The sequence below is a fragment of the Xenopus laevis genome, chromosome 3L (genome assembly GCF_017654675.1).
Source record: "Xenopus laevis strain J_2021 chromosome 3L, Xenopus_laevis_v10.1, whole genome shotgun sequence".
Taxonomy (NCBI): Eukaryota; Metazoa; Chordata; class Amphibia; order Anura; family Pipidae; genus Xenopus; species Xenopus laevis.
The window spans coordinates 114,790,474-114,808,515 of NC_054375.1; the positions used below are offsets into that span (position 1 = coordinate 114,790,474).

An 18,042-nucleotide genomic window follows, 5' to 3' on the forward strand; every position below is an offset into this window, starting at 1 on the left:
AAATAGTAAAATAAATACAGTATAGTGGTCCCAAATATTTACCTGCTGTCATATTTTTCATTGGCTGTCACCTCCAGGCATGGTTGTATTGTCTTCTTACCAAAGCATTAGTCTTGCAGGCTAAAACCAAACCCCCTCCCATTTTTTATAGGGACATATCTCCAAGACCAACACTCATTACAAAACATTGGACATTCCATGCCCTGTTTTTTTTTTAAAGTTATTATTTACAAATGCATAATTTTTATCAGTTTATGATTATGAAGTTGCAAAGCCACCATACCCACACCAAGTTAAAATGTAAACCCCATTTGGCGTTCCTAAATATTTAACTATTCAACAAGTGAGCTATGTATTGGGTGGGCCTAAGCATTACTGAATTATAATTATTATTATTATTATGTGATGTGACTACAAGCAAATGCCACAGCTCACTTGAATAAACTTTATACTGTAATTGATGTAGCAAACTTTCTTATATTACGTGTGTGCATAGAAACTCCTCTGTGGGCTCTGCTATTGTTTGCAGCAATATCTGGTACCGTCTGACATGCAGATAGGCAGATATTGAATTAATAATAATAGTCTTGCTCCAAAATGATGGGACTGGGGTATCTATACTCACAAACAACATCACATGACTAGCACCTTGCTCCCCAGACCTTAATGGTTACTGTTTGTCCATGTCCCTGACACTAATACTGGTAAAAAGGCAGCTCTTAATGACACAATACTGATATTAATCCAAATTACTCCCAAGCAACCTTATTGTGTTCAAACTTCACATTTACATTTGGATCATAAATGAGTATACGCAGGGCTCATTTGCTAGCATAGGTGCAACTTTGCACAACCCATAACAACCTCAGCAATCCCAGCACATGTCTTTTATTGGTCTAGTCCAGTAAGATGATTTCTGGTATTGCTATATGGATAGTCTATACAAAATGACATTGCTTGGAGTAAAACTGCTTGTGTCACTATTTCCCTTGACCCAGGAACCAAATCATCTCTGAATGTTGCTGGACCCCGCCACCCATCATGCAGTTTAGCACAGAAGTTGGCTAAGTATGCTGGGAGCTGTAGTTGCAAATGATAAAACCTTTAGTTTGGTACCAAAAAAAAGGGTCAATGGAAATAAATATATTAGACTGGGCTTTAAAAAAACATACATATCTTTAATAAATAAATATAGTAGAAGTATAATACAATATTTACAAATGGAAACATACAATATGCAGTACTGAAGAGACAGGAAAATAGATATTCTGAAAATAAATAAGAATTCATATATAGTTAATTGCTAATATAATTACATGAATACTTTGTCCAATGTGCCTTTCCATCTCTGTATGCCCAGGACTGTCCTGTGAATAATGTATGGCTGGGGGCCAATAGAGCACATACTGAGTATGTTCAGTATGTTTGCTGGGTTATTGAAATGTTTGGTCCATCTGAGCCTGAAGCTGTTCCCTTCTCCATACATCTGCCAGGTTATAGTAGTCGTTACAGTGAATCTGCCAAAGAGAACCAAAAAGAGTACATTAATATCAGTGCATTGGGATATATGCAAATGTTTAGTAACGTGCAGCAAGAACATATGAAAAAATAACAGCATGGAAGTGTTTATCCTCATACATACTGAACAATCAATCATCTTCAGGATAAAAGTACTATTTAATAATATGCAGGGTTTATTAATAGGGGTGTTCTAGTGATGCAATAAGGCTGGGGCCCTACTATGTATATCTCAGGATAGCAGGTCTGTGCCTCTCCATTAGAAACAGAGATATGTAGTTTAACCGCAGCAGGCTGAACCAGGAAAGTTCTGAAGCCCCCACATAAATTACTTGCAAAACTTCATTAACCAGAAAACGATTGGCATGAGGCAGTACGGAAAATAATACGTTTCAATGCAAATATTTAAAAGCTGTGGGTTTTACAAGTGTGCATACATTTACCTTAGACTGTAAGCTCTATGGGCCAGTAGCCTCTCTTCCTCTTTTTAACACTTAGCACTAAATCTTTTTAACTGTATTTTGTATTTATTAATATTTTATTGTATTGACCCTATCTGTAATATAGTATATGGCTACATGGCAACAGCCATGTATATCCTGTAAATTATATCCATATATGATGTAATGATATGATGTAATCTGTCACATGACTCACTGAAACTTGTGTATTACAATAAATAACGTACCCCCTGTCGCAAAATATGAGGACAATAGAAGTCAACTTGGAGTTCCATGACCTGTGTAAAAACTATCAGTCTCCGGCCTCATGCTTTTATATGGTCATGGAACTCCTTGGTAACTTATAATATCCTTATATTTTACTTTATTAAATTGATATATAATTTGATATACCGTTTTTTTCGGTTTCCCACTAGCTATATATATGTGTGTATATATATATATATATATATATATATATATATATATATATATATATATATATATATATATATATATATATATACACACATATATATAGCTAGTGGGAAACCGAAAAAAACGACCGCTCCAGCTCGCCGCTCTTCCCTTTAACCAGGTGCTCAATCAACAGTGTCCCCACTGTAAATACATCAAGAACGCCACCGGCAGACGGCACATCTGGATATTATTTAAACTGCCTAACGCGTTTCGGGATTGTATCCCTTAATCATAGGCTATGCTTAAGGGATACAATATATATCTATATTAGAAATTGTGTGTTATACGTACATGGCATTTTCATTTTCATTTGCAGCCCTCCCTTATACTAAAATACTGTAGGATGTGAGGAGAGCAGAAGAAAATGCTGCCCCCCAGTGCATTTTAGTGATGTTGCTGCTTCATGGCAAGTGTAATAAAAGGTCCTGAATGGAGGGTTTAGTGTTAGGTAAAAAACAGAAAATTCAAAGGGAAATTATTTTTCTTTTATAAAAAAGCTGAGCACTCACCGTGTGTTGGAGCCCTGTCACATACTGTTGACTGACAGGCGTAGCTACTGTGCTATTGTACTGTGGGGAGGTCATGTCCTGCTTTAATAGCTGGGGTGTCTCACAGGACTGCTGGCACACTGCATCTCTACCCTGGTACTCAGGTTCTTGAAAACATCTTGCTTCAGAGAAAGGCACGGAAGGGGTAGTGGCATGGTTGAAATGATCTTCCTCAGGTCTTGTGCAAAGTCTATGAGTTGAGTCCATGCAGCAGCTTAGGCCACTGGGGCATATGTTAGTCCTCTGGATTTCGGCTAGCCTTCTTTGTGTCAGGATTTCCTCAGTAAGCCCCAACTGTGCAGACAAATGAGAAATGTAGCTCATTGTCAGCTGAAGAGTTTCAATTTTGGTTAGAGTCTTATCTATAGGGGCTACTGAAGGAGGCAGGTATCTTCTGAGGTTCTGGAGAGCTTTGGAGAGGTTTCTCATCCTGAGTTTCTCCCTCTCGCTTGCACTTTGCCGCTGACTATATGGTAGCTTGCCTGTGTTCTTCTTTCCCCTTTTTGCTGTACCATGTCTTAAGCCACTTCTTTGGCAAGATGTCTGGGCATAAGCTGCAGGAATATTCCCAAATATTTCTTGAGAAGCATTATATGGCATGTAAGGGGGTGATTGTCCACTGGAGTCAGATGAAGAAGCTGGAGAAAGGCTACTGTATCCTTCTGAACTTGGGTAGCCACATTGGTACAAAGTGGCACAGTGCTGGTTCAGGGTACAGTCCTGTTGGTGGTGAGCCACTGAGATACTATCCATGTCTTGTTTATTCCTAGTTTGCTTTGGGACTGCTGAGAACTGCTGACAAGCCTTAGACTTTATCCAGATTCTGGAGGTGTGAATTGTCACCTTCACCAGCATCATCAACACTTCAAAGCTTCATGGAGTAGAGCAAAACAAAGCAGGGGGTCTCTGGGAAGAAGGTTCAGGAAAGGAACAGAAGTGAGCATTTTCACCCCTCCAGGAAAGAATTTCAGTCTGCTCAAGTATTTTGAAATATGTTTCCAAAGGCCGGGGGAACTTCTCTGAGAAAAGTCAGAAATGTTCCCTCTCAGCTAAAATTTAGGAACGTGATGGGAAATGCACCTTTGTGTTTTCATTTAATCTGTCCCCAGTCCAAACTTGTGAGAAGCAACCCTTCTGGTGTAGATTTTACTGATGGTCCAACGATATTTGGAGAAAAGATAACCCTTCAGTAAACTTTGCCTTTCTCTTGCATGATATTGGTGGAAGAAATAACACAAGTTTTCAACAACAACAAAAAAAATACACACACACAATATATAAACACAGATGTTTGTGGAACTGTGGCATTATACACGTGTGGCTATTCAGAACTGTAGCTCCTAACATCCAGGCCCAGACTGGCAATCTGTGGGTCCTGGCAAATGCCAGAGTGGCTGCTATAAGGTGCCGCAGAAAGTCAGTATTTAGTGGGCTGGTGGGGGCTGTTTTGGCCTCTGTCTGGGCTGATTGGGCCTCTGTGAACCTTAATTGGCAGGGCCTATTTAAATTCTCAGTCCTGACCTGCTAGCATCCTTATTGGGTCATAGGTATATAGACCCAGGGCAGCTCACCTCATTTTACACAGTTTTTTTATGATCTCACCAATACAAAATGCATTTTGCTAATTGTCCATTTTCCTGGATTTTACACCATTTTTTCCTGGTCTCTATTCTGCTGTATAGTATGTGTATAGAGAAAATTCTTGATAAAAAATGCAAAGTATTTCCCTTTGCTCAATGGCCTGTACATGGCCCATAAGTATGGCACATGAGTATGGAACATGAGCAGAATCACTATATAATATAGAGTTTTCAGATTTAACCCTGTGCAGAGCTGTGTTAAAGGGACGGTTCACTTTTAAGTTAACGTTTAGTGTTATAGAATGGCTAATTCTAAGCAACTTCTCAAATGGCCTTAGTTTTTTCTTTTTCATAGTTTTTAAATGATTTGCCTTCTTCGTCTGACCCCCATCTAAAAACAAATGCTTTGTAAGGCTACAGACTTGTTGTGATTGCTAGCTTTATCACTCGTTTTTGTATTCAGGCCCTCAGCTATTCATATTGTAGTCTCATATTCAAATCAATGCATGGTTGCTTGGGTAAGTTGGAGCCCGGTACCTAGACCGCTGAAATATCAAACTGGGGAGCTGCTGAACAAAAAGCTAAATAACGTAAAAACTACAAATAAACCAATTACAATCTGTCTCAGAATATCCCACCGTTAAGGGTTCTTATACTCATGTGGGGTTTTTTTGTGCATTTACATATACATATTTAATTTAAATGTTTTTTTTTTTAAAGTGCATTTTAGGGGGTTCCAAATTGAACTCTCTATACTGTGGGTCAAGTACAAGAAAATGCAGCAAGTTCTGTCTAAAACAATGCAATGAAAGTGAACGCAATAAAACATAACATTGACTGCTCATGAGAACAACTACTCTATGTAGAATACAATGGAATCAATTAGTTGATGCATTTAGATGCTTCCCTATGCTTATACTGTACTGCCCTTTTCTCCTGCACAAATACAGTTAATTATTGGAGAGTTCTATGAGAATTGCCACTTATTCTTTTAAGCAACACTTATACAATACAAATTAATATAGGAGCCTGAACTGTTAGAAAGCTGGTCCTGCTCCCAAAAGCTAACGGTGGCTATACACAGGGTGATATAAACTGCTATATCAGCATCTTCAGACCAGGGCAGTAGCCTGTATGTATGTTGGCCAAATATCTAAAATGCAGGTTAAAAAAGTGCCATTGGAGGAACATCATTTTGGCATGATCATGTAGGCCTCTCCCCATGGGTCAAATAATCAGATCACCCCTATTGTCCCAGTGCATTTTGGACAAATGGGGTAAAGATTCTCGAATCTGGGGACCTCACCAAACAAGCAGGCACTACAGTATATGCCAAGCTTAACTTTACAGAAGAAATGGAACCAGAATCAAAGAGGATAAGGTCAAGTCATTGCAGGAACAATGATGGTGCAAAAGGCCCTACAACTCAATGGAGCAAACTTGAGGGCAATCTAGAAATAGACATACAAATTATAATGTTGTGTGTCCTCTGTAAAAAAATAAAAAAACAGTTGTGTTTGTAGCCATAGAGATGTTTTGCCACTTGCTTATCCATATCTGGCACGGCAGTGGCTCTGCACTTCTAAGGTCCCTGAAAAGGGACTAAAGCTGGCCATAGATGCAAAGATCCGATCGTACGAATCATCGTACGATCGGACTTCCCCATCTCCAGACCTGCCACTAACCATTCAGATCAAAGTCTTACTAGTCAGGTCAAATAAAGTAGTTAAGGAACAGATCAGCCGATGTTCTGCCCCTGACAGCAATCGTATGATATCTATGCCCGACAAAGCTAGTGACAGTCTCCCACTGAAAATGGTACGATCAGCCGACAGAAATGTTTTATCCTGTCCGATCGTCCAAACGACCGTTCTCCGCTGGACTAAAAATGTCAGGACTCTCCACACACGGTCCGAAAATCGTACGAATCCTCAATTCGTATGATCGGATCTTTGCGTCTATGGCCATCTTAACTGCTATATATTCCACCAACTTAGATTGCAAGCTCTTCAGGACAGGGTGCTCCTTTATACTGTGTTTCATATGACATTATTTAATCTCTGTATATTTATACTTATTTATTAAATACTTGTCCTCCCTTTGTTTTCTTTTGTATATTATACAATTGTACAGTGCTGGGTTTCCTTGTAGTGCTTTATAAATAAAATGATACATATTCATAAATGTATGTGCACTGTTCGCACTCTTAACAGATCACAAGTCGATTGCGGGTGCAGGGTCAAAATTGTATCACATAATATTACAGAGGGACCTGCGCTCCATTTGTAATCAATCAAACATGTTTACTTGAGAAAGGCCCTAACGTAGGCCGAAACGTTGGATATGCAACATTAAATAAACACGTTTGCGTTTGCGGGTCCCTCTGCGATAATATGTATATATATATATATATATATATATATATATATATATATATATATATATATATATAACCCACTATGGTTTTTTAATAAAGCAATCTTATTAACATATGTGTTTGTATATAAAAGAAAGAAATTGTCATCAACCAAGGCAGGCTGGGAAATTAGTCTCAGGGCTATCTCTTTTATTTACAGCTGCTATATGTTGGTTTTCAAGGGAACTGGGACATTCCCACACGAGAGGCACCAAAAGGTGACAGAGTTTGCCACCTTTGGTGACAGATGCCTTGGAAAGCTGTAAAACCTCAAGCACCATTACTGATTTTCTCAAGCTCAGAACTGATTTCTATATTTTTATTTGTCCCTTTTTCCTTTAGGAGAAAAAAAATTGAACTCAAGCAAGTCGTCGATGAAGGGGCTCCCGTGCTGCGGCCCCGCTCGTTCAGCAGAAAAGGGGTTAACGTAGCTAACACAAGCAGCCCACCACCAAGCAGGATTTCAACTAGACAGGAACCACTTATCTGTGTGTCTCTAAATGAGCAGGGGCCAGGGAGATCAGAGAGAGCTGCTGGAACATCAAATACAAGGTTACACAAGATCACACAGAGATGCTTGCATTTCAAACATTGGAAGGCACCAAGTGACAGGAATTAAAGTTATTAGCAGCTTATTTCACAGATAACTGCTGCTCATTAGCTTCCCTCAGTTCATTTCCATATCCTCCCTTGACCCCTGTACAGTACACAGTACCTAGTTAATTGTGTATTGGCATCCTAGTGCAAATTCCCATTGACACCTTGGCTTTTATGCCAAGTCTTAGAGGGTGAGCCCCAGCCAGTTAAGGCTAGTCTCCAATACACACAGCCTTGTGTAGTGCCAGTCCCCCAAGTTTAGTTCAAGGATATCCAAAGCCATAGATCTTTTGTGACTGGTTAATTCCTTGGAGTCAGCTAACATTTTATTATTCAAAGTTGTGTTTATTTCTGTGGCCTTAATGGCTTGTGTTGTGCAAAAGGAGTTGGTGGCATTCAGCTGCATTTGTATGGATGTGCCAATACACACATGCAGACTGTGCTCCTGTCTATGCATGTTATCATTATTTATACAGCTCTGTGCATATGCATAAAGTAGACTAGAGTCGCGGGTTTGAGCAAACATTACACCACAGGGCGCTGATAAAGGCATCATTCGAATATCAAATTTTGTCTCCCAGGAGCTTGCAGTCTAGATAGTGATAATGAAAACCTGACATAAATAAAATTACTAAGTTACGTGACTGGGCCCAGAGGAATATTTGTGTATATTAATAAACCTTCCCAGCTATAGTCAGGTGATCCCACTGGTGTCTAATAAAAGGGCAGCCAAGTTTGGGAGTTTTACTTTGAAAGCAGCTAGTTAGTTGCAGGTAAAGCTTAGTCCCTTTGTAAAATGTATAATTAAGCAATTGAATTCTTAATGAATCAGATGAAAAATAAGCATAGGACTGGCCAGATATGGGATGACTTTGACGTAGTTGGCCAGCTTAAATATATTGCAATATATGGACAAACAATCCCTGTTTTGTTTAAAGGGTAAGGCATTTTTCAGTAGCAGTATGCACAAAATGCCTCTGTCTTAAATATATTGATAATGGGTTGAGTGCAGAGGACTCTTGTATTTGTCTATATGTATTTTGTGGTCACAGCCTCATTGCGCCCCCGCTAATTGTTTTAAAAATTAGTGGTGAGCACAACTTTCCCTTGTTTTATACATATATTTACAGCAATGAATTTATTCAACATTTCGGCTCGTCCACTTGATCGACTCAAGTGGACGAGCCAAAACTTTGAGTACATTTTTCACTTTTTTCAGCAAGACCCGTTGGTGCGGTTATTTGTTGTTGTAAATGGAAATTCTGCTCTAGTGCAGTGAGCGCATTAGCGCTCACTGCACCAGCGATGCGGCCTCTACTCTACCCGCTCTGATGCTAGAAGTTAAAGCGGGAGGGGGGCAGCTTTGAAACGTGCTTACATCTTACAGTAGCCCCTCTGCCATTTGCCAGAATCCAAATGATTAGTACTGGTAGATGCTGTGGTACAGGCACAGGCAGGACAGAAGAAGTGTGTGTGGAAGTGGAAGTCCTTACTGATCCTAAGTTCCCCTGTGGTGTTGGGTTTGTTGTAAGGTAGTTACACCACTACTGTATATATTGTATACACACACACACACACACACAAATATATGTATATAGGTCTATGCCAAATGTATTGTGCAGCCTGATGCCACTGTACAACACTTGAAACACAAATGTAAACAATCCTGGCACCCATTTAGGTAATTTGCATTGGTCCTTGTGAGGGGTCCCTGCATGAGATTTTTGAACAGTCACCCCGATAGTTGTTCAGGGCCCAGTAGCTTTGATTAGCACAATCTAGTCATCCATCCAACTGGAATTCCCAGAAATCAGCCACCTTAATTTATATTGACTTTGGATTCTGGGGACTGTAGTTCACAATAGTTTATTCTGTGGATACAGAGCTGCAATAGTAGAATAATATATTAGTCTTGCTCAATAAATTGCACGAGCTATTAAAATAAAGGGGAACTCCATCCTAATGATTAAGAATAACCAGGGGTGCAACACCAATGAGGCAAGTTGAAAAACTCACCTCAGGCAGCAGCACCCCTCAGGTTATCAGGGGCGGCAAAAAGCCACTCCTGGTACCTTTGAAAGCCAAATTTTCTTTAAACCAGAAATTTGGTTCTTCTATTGCGAGATAGCACAATTGCGCTCTCCGCACTAGAGATGAAGGCAACCTCGCTGGAGCAGGAAAGGGGGCGGCATTGAAGGAGCCACTGAGAATAACATTTAAAAGAATATGTAATTCTACACAATATACACTGGCAAATAAATCTAAAGGATTTTAAAGTTGTTTTTACATTTTATGTAGTTGTAATGATTAATCATAGAATTTTTGCTGGAAGTTGGTTGAGCTGACATTCAACATTCAGGAGAAACAGTGCAGAGAGCAGAAAGAAAACACAAGGGGGCGATGTTACATAGTAATTTGAATACATAATCATTGCCTGACTAGTGTGCACACACAGACACTTTACTGAAGGTATCCCTGCTGCCCATTAACCTAAATATTGTCTCCGTAGCTACTATTTCTTGTTGCTACTGATTGCTGAAAGATCTCATTATTCCACAAAGCAAATAAAAAGTAAACTGGTGGGAGAAAACACATTGCAACATAATCATTCTGCAATATGTTGTTACTAAATCACTGCACTTTTTCAATATTCAGACTTGGCCGTCTTCCTACTATTTAGTAGAATCGGAGCATTGATGTCATTTGACTGTAAAATGTCAGACAAACATAACCCATACATTTTTGTTCAGGAATGATGGATTTTAATTTAGTCTGGCCCCTGGCCCTCCAACATATAATTGCCCCACTACCTGTAATAAATTGGACAGCACTGCCTTAGGTCAATAAAACATGTGATAATTTAATGCCCACTATCAGAAAGTGTGTGTGGTGTGGAACAAAACATTGATTGATATGTTATGCTATTGCTTGGATATAAAGCATACCTTTTCAATTCAGAGATTGGGGAATTTATATGGAGATTTCCTTCCTATCCCCCCCTACTTGTGAGATGTAAGCTTGAACGAGGCCCAAAGTCATATTTGTATGCATCTTTCTATCATACAGTGCTGCAGAATATGTTAATAATAAATAAAAATGCCCTCTCTTTCTTCCCTTGCCTAAAGCTCCCCATAGGCGCAGCGATTCTTCTTGCAGAACGACCGATTTTAGGGAAGCCCGACCAATCCTTCGAAATTATCTTGAACGATCGTACATCTTACGATTTTTGGCCGACATCTGTCAGGAAATTGATCGGCCAGGTCAAAAAATCTTTGTCGGTCCCAGTGCAATGTATCTATGTTTGCAGGGCCAAGCAGGCAGCTCCCCTTTGTTTTCCTGGCAAATTGGTCTTTTTTGTTGATGGTAAATTCGTACGATCGTTCTGAGAAGATCGTGGTCTCGCGATCAGGATCTGATCTTTTAAAAATCTCAACATCTATGGCCAGCTTTAGATCAAGCCCAGAGCTCTGCAGTGATGACCTGGGTTCACATTTTAGTAAGTGTCACACAGAACAAGGCAGGGGCAGAGAGTACAGGGACACCATAATAAATGGGACCCACCATGTTCCCAAAGTCAGTTCACTATCTAGATCTTACTGAAAGTGTGACCATTTCACACCTAGGCCTCATGTTTGCACAAGTGCCTGAAAGCCGGTCCCCTGCCAGACTGAGGTGTTAACTTGGGAATCTTTAGATAGAATAACACTGTATCAACATGACCCACAACACATCATTCCCAAGCACTCCCTGACCTCAGGGCATGGAAAAATCATAAGAATGGCAGCGCAGAAAACAGCTGTTTCTAGCCATACAGGCCTACATTTCATCTGCCCAATTTATACCATACTAATTAGCTACCTGGGCATGTATGACAAGTAAGGAGGCCGTTTTGAGTATTATCTATCCTGTCGTAAATGAAACTTTCTGTGGTTTGGCCGACTAAGTGAAGAAAAGCCACAGCTTCTCCATTTCATGCTGTTGTGATCATTTGGGTAGTCAGTAGATAAGGAGTCACTCATGTGATATCCAGCTGTATGACCAGCAGGCCAATCAGTCAGGTAGTGTGTAAGGGGAATTTCTCAACACAGGCCCCCAACATAAGAAAGTCGAGAACAGTTTTACATACAAGTGTATTAGTCGGCCCATGTATGGCCACCTTTGGTCTCACTAACATACAGAAAATAACATTAATGTCTAAGTCTGAACTAAGTGATGCTTCACATGTCCCTCTGTAAATATTTTGAGTGAATAACACTGTGGCATTATGGCCCTAGTTATTCAGTTGGGTTATATGTGACCCTCCTGTTTCTGAAAGTTGCATCCCGAAATGGGGGCGCTGTTGTATTGATGCCTATAGAAATGCTGGCTGCTTGAAAAATGGTGGCACAAAAACACACCTACTAAAAAGCGGCAGTTCACCTTCAGATTAACTTTTAGTATGTTAAAGGAACAGTTCAGTGTAAAAATAAAAAACTGGGTAAATAGATAGGCTGTGCAAAATAAAAAATGTTTCTAATATAGTTAGTTAGGCAAAAATGTAATGTATAAAGACTGGAGTGACTGGATGTCTAACATCAAAACATTACTTCCTGCTTTTCAGCTCTCTAACTCTGAGTTAGTCAGGGACTTGGGGGCCCACATGGGACATAACAAAGCAGGAAGTAGTGCTCTGTTCTGTTCAGTCACTCCAGCCTTTATAAATTTTTGGCTAACTAACTATATTACAAAAATTTTTATTTTGCACAACCTATCATTAACCCAGTTTTTATTTTTATATTGAACATTTCCTTTAAAGAATGGCCTGCCTCTCAGCAACTTCTTAATTGATATTCATTTTTATAGCGTTTGATTTATTGCTTTTCCTTGCTGCCTCTTTCCAGCTTTCAAATGGGGTCACTGACCCTGCATATATATAACTAGTGTTCTATGAGGTCATCATTTTATACTTATTTTTACCATTCATAACTTATCTTTCTATTGACGCCCTCTACTATTCCATTCTGTCATTCTAATCACGGCTAGGTTGCTGTGGTAAATTGGACCATAGCAACCAGATTGCTGCTGAAATTCCAAACTGGAAATAAATAAAATAGAAAATAATTAAAGATAAATAATTAAAATACCACAACAGATAAAAATAAAGACCAATTGCAAATTGTCTCAGAATATCACTGCATCATAGTAAAAAAAAGTGTATGCATTCACACGGTTAGGTAAGAAGGGCTGCTGCAATATAGGACTAACAACTGCTGCTTTATATAAGGAAGTACAACCTGCAGCTTTACAACTATTGTTAAACTACAGCTCTCAACGCCCCCCAACCATATGCAGCTGTTATCCAGAATGCTTGGGACCTGGGGTTTTCTGGATAAAGTATCTTTGTGTAATTTGGATCGCCATAGGCTCAGATTTGTGGAAAGGCCACAAAGGTCTGGGCCTAGGGCAGCAAGATTTTAGGGGAGCATCTAAATTGCTGCATCTAAATTGGGTTCCGAAGCACTGGAGACGCGCAGGTGATTTGATTTGTTTTTTAAATCTCCTGCGTGCCAATCCCCAGAGCCGTGTAGCCTATGATGGAAATTTGCACATGCGTGTGAAGGGAGGGGGCGGTCACGACAAGTCAGTGGCAGGGTCCTAGGGGCGCCAGCTAGTTAAATCATTGGATCTCCATACCTTAAGTGTACCAATAATTCATTTAAACATTAATTAAACCCGATAGAGCTGTTTTGCCTCCATTGAGAATTAATTCTATCTTAGTTGGGATAAAGTAGAAGGCACTTTTTTATTATTGCAGAGAAAAAAGGAATAGTTTTTTGAATTATTTGATTAAAATTGAGACTATGGGAGAAGGCCTTCCCCTGATTCAGAGCTTTCTGGAAAAAGGGTTTTCAGATAAGGAAACCCATACTTGTAATGCATTGCTTTGAATCACACCTCTGTAGATTTGACGATCCAAAGCAATGCCTTCCCCCTAATTCAGAGATTTCTTGAAAAAGGATTTTTAGATAACAGACCCCATACTGGTAATGCATTTTTGGATGCACAGCTCTGTAGATTCAATGATCCACGGCACTAAAAGAGTTAAAATTGGAGCAAAGCATTATAGATAAGTATTTTGTTTATCAGCAGTTAACATATCCAATATGAATGTTACAATCCTTTCCTAGGCCTCTTACACTGCCTGTGCCTCAACCATTTGGTGACTGTCCATGTTATGACATGTATACAGCATGGCTCTATCAATCTGAGTGACGGAAAGCTTTTCTTTCCACTGTGCTGAATGGCCAAGGTGTTAACCTGGAAATGGGAAAACAGTAGGTTATTGGCCAAACATACAACCATTTGCTCAGATTCCCCATAATCAACTGGAAAGATTCCTTTTTTCTTCTGCACCCACACATACAGTACATTATAATAGTGTGCAGGTGCCATATAAAGGGTATCATTTGCAGAAAAGTTTGGCATTTGAAACCCGCTGGTTCATTTACCAAGTAGAGTAGGGTGCAAAAAATTGGCACAAACTGCCATGTTCTTTGCACACTTATAACCCTGCTCTTTATTGAACGGCTGCAGGTCTCCTGGATCCTGGGATCCACATAGAATAATATATTACCTAGAAATGTAGAATATACTGTATGTCACTTGGTTGGTAGCATTTAAATTAGAGCTGATAATATTGTACCTGCCTTGTTGAAAGTGGTCTTTCAGCCACAGGCTGGAAAAGTGTGCATTTTGGTTTTAGAAGCTGATCTGCATTGCTGGCAGCAGGGGGCACAACAAGTTTTAAACTAATTCCATATTTCTTTCTGTGTAATTCTGTAATTGCATGGGTAATTCTGTTCCCAGGACGAGTTCATTGATAATTCAGAGTGTATATGTATGTCTTTATTAATATAGCAGTAAAATATATATACAGCTATGAAGATTTAATGACACATGTTAAACAAATAACTGGTGCAAAATGCCATCCCCAGGACTCAATGGGATATATTGTTTTGCTAAAATGTTCAAAGCTAGAGCAGTTGGAAAATACAGCTCTGACACTCCTCCAATAACCAGAAGTTATTATTCTTCAGTGGAACAACCTGTATTCCATGAAGAGTCAGGGTTGTATTTTCAGGCTGATCTATCTCCAAAAATACAGCAATTTCTGCAAAAACAAATTGCCATTGCCAGGACATTGGGTTCTAGGAACAGTTCTGCATGAGCATGAGGAGTGTCAGTATCAAGGTAATAACGCAATTCATGTTAGAAACTAGAAAAAAAATGTTTTTGTCTTTATAAGAACAACTTGATATGCCCCATAGGTATCTTCAGTAATATTTTCAAAACTGTAATAATGCAAATAGAGTAAAGAATTATTCCAGTCAATTACTGTAAACCCCCCATTTTAAATTTGTCAGGGGACTAGGAAATAATAATGTAAAATCCAGGAAATGTAAAATCAGGGAAATGTGCAAAAGCAAAATATTCTTCAAGTACTCAAGTGGGGGGTCACTTTTACTTTGTATTACAATATTTACTGTGTTGATAACAAGGGTTAAGCATTGCAGAGTTAATGTTACACTATGGGTACATGTGCAAGACCTCTCTGACAGTCACATACACAACCTAAAGCAATAAGTGATTGGTGCAGGACTTTAAAGCTGGCCATACACACAGGGCTGTATTTAGGTCTGATGCCTCCCTAGGATTCGCTCATTTCGCGAGGTCGCCAAACGAGCATATTTTTCCCCGAAATGCCCACCAATGGCAGAGCGATATTGGGTTAATCTATCGATATAGGGCCAAACGAATGGATTATATGAAGGAAATGGGCGCCAACAGGTCATAGAACCGCATGAACTAGTCGATGCGTTCCTCGATCACAGGAGAAATAAAACCTGCCCAATCGATATCTGGATGATTTTTGGCAGATAAGATGCCAAATTGGTCTAAAGGACCGATATTGGCAGTTTTAATCTGCCCATGTATGGCAACCCTAAGAGCTGAAGACTAATTGGGATTGACTATTCATAGACAGAACCATGGCAAAATATGCATCTGATTAGTATTTCAAACCTCTTAATTTCACTAATAATAACAATCACAGAGGACAAACAGTCATTCTTAGGAACATCAGGACAACATTTTGGTGTAAAATCCAGAAAAACATTATGTAAAATCAGGGAAAAACACTAATTGAAAAGCGTTATAAATTGGTGGGACTACACAAAAATAGTGTAAGTTACAGTTATGGTGGAACCAGGTACTTGCTGTCTCCGGTTACCCCAACACTGTCTATTATTATTATTATTATTATTGTTAACATGTATTTATATAGCGCCAACATATTTCATATTGCTGTAAAGTATATGTGTTTATACAAGTAAATCACATGAATTACATACATAGAACATATGGAGTTACATACATCACAATCAATACCGGTACACAAGGTGTGGGAGTGGGCAAGATCAGAATTAAGTGGTTGAGAGATGTGGTACTGTATGTGGTATTGCAATTGGTAGTTAAAAGTGAGGGTAGCATTTTCTAAAAAAAGTGCGTTTTAAGAGATTTCTTAAAAGCAGGAAATTTGGGAGAAAGTCGGACAGACCATCGGAGAGAATGACAGAGGAGGGGTGCAGCCCTTGCAAAGTCTTGAATGTGAGTATGTGAGGAGGTAATGAGAGAAGAGTTGAGTAACAGGTCAGTAGAGGAGTGTAGTAAATGGTTTGGTGAGTATATAGAGATGAGTAGGGTGGGGCAGAGTTATGAAGTACTTTGAATATCAGGTTCATTATTTTGAATTTAATTCTGGAGAGTAGTTAAAGCCAGTGCAGGGATTGGCAGAATGGCATGGCAGAGGAGGAGCGGTTGCTGAGGTGTATAAGCCTTGCGGCAGTGTTCATTATGGACTGGAGAGGTGACAGTCTCTGGTGGGGAAGACCAATTAAGGCAAGACAGTTACAGTAGTCTAGATGTGATATGACAAGAGAGTAAATAAGAATTTTGGCAGCATCTTGGGTGATAAATGATCGTATTTTATATGTTCCTTAGGTGGAAGTGACATGATTTAATAAGTGACTGGATATGAGGAGTGAATGACAGTGCAGAATCTAGAATAATCCTAAGGCACCGGGCCTGGGAAGATGGGGTTATAGTGGAATTGTTAACTATGATGGATACTTCTGGGATGTTACTGGTGTTAGTTGGAGGAAAGAGAACCATTTCAGTTTTAGAGAGGTTTAATTTAAGGTAGCGTTGCGACATCCAGGTAGAGATAGCGGACAGGCAGGAGGAGACGCGAGTTAGGAGTTGTGGGTTGAGATCAGGAGAGAAGAGATAGATCTGAGTATCGTCAGCATAGAGGCGGTAGTGGAAACCATACGAGCTGATTAATTTGTCAAGGGAGGAAGTATAGAGGGAGAATAGTAATGGTCCCAGGACAGAGCCTTGAGGAACTCCAACAGAATGAGGTAGAGGAGAAGATGATACTCCGTTGTAGGAGACACTGAAGGAGCGATTGGTGATGTAAGAAGAGAACCAGGACAGGGCTGTGTCACGAAGGCTAAGTGAATGGAGGGACTGGAGAAGAAGAGGGTGATCTACAGTGTGAATCTACTGTGCGGAAGTGTGCTACTACTGTGCCCTGATTTCATTCAGTAACTACACTGGGCAGGACACTGTGGCAGGTTTTAACTGGCCCCTTTTTCTGGGTACAAGTTCATATAATAAAACTATTTCTCTATAGTCCAATCTAGACAATTGGTTTAATTTCTTCAGATTGTTTTGATTCTTCACACTTCAAATGAAATTTTGCTGAATAAGTTCACTGTTCAAAGTTTCTTTGCAAATTGTTTCTTATTTGTAAATAATTTATACATCATTTCTGAAAAAATGTGGATGAAAATGTTGACTTTTTGTCTTTTTTATTGGTTAAAATCTATTTCTTCCTGATGGAGTTTGAAGAACTTCTCAAAAAATTTGGGGGAAAATGTTTCTGCACATCGATGGTTTTGTAAGTCAGTAAAATACTATGTAGAAATGGTGGGGTTTCTCTAACATTTTCCTTTGCTGTAATTTGTTTTTTAAATTTTACATTTCTGTTTTGATCAATGTTTTGACTGAAATATCAAGAGACATGTACTTCTTCTGAAAGTTGTAGAAATGCGTTGACATAGCCTCTAATATTTAAATTGGGTTCATTCAGACTGTGCAGAACATTAAAAGCAGAATGAATATTGTTTTCTTTAATGAGCACTGCCAGAAGCTTTCACTATACAAAAAGTCTGAGATTAATACTGTAACCCTTGGGAACTCACTGATCTCTGCCTGAACCAAGGCATCACACAGTCCCTTTCTTTTTGTTGTTTCCCATGTACTCCATCAGCCCCTGACCTCTCCAGGCCTGGCCTTAGGTGTGAAGAATTCTCACTTTTGCTGGCTGTGTGTTTGGACAAGTGCAGGAATCCTCACACTTT

The 18,042-nt window shown here is 39.4% G+C and overlaps 1 protein-coding gene across 1 annotated transcript; it reads right to left on the reverse strand.

The window, feature by feature from the left end:
- Positions 1-1,160: 1,160 nt before the first annotated feature.
- mespb.L (mesoderm posterior homolog B L homeolog) lies at positions 1,161-3,761 on the reverse strand. Its single transcript, NM_001135226.1, has 2 exons — positions 2,948-3,761; positions 1,161-1,517 (listed from the first exon to the last, which is right to left on the reverse strand). Exons 1-2 carry the CDS (start codon positions 3,737-3,739, stop codon positions 1,434-1,436), a joined length of 876 nt encoding a protein of 291 aa, NP_001128698.1. The 5' UTR covers positions 3,740-3,761; the 3' UTR covers positions 1,161-1,433.
- Between the last annotated feature and the right edge of the window lie 14,281 nt (positions 3,762-18,042).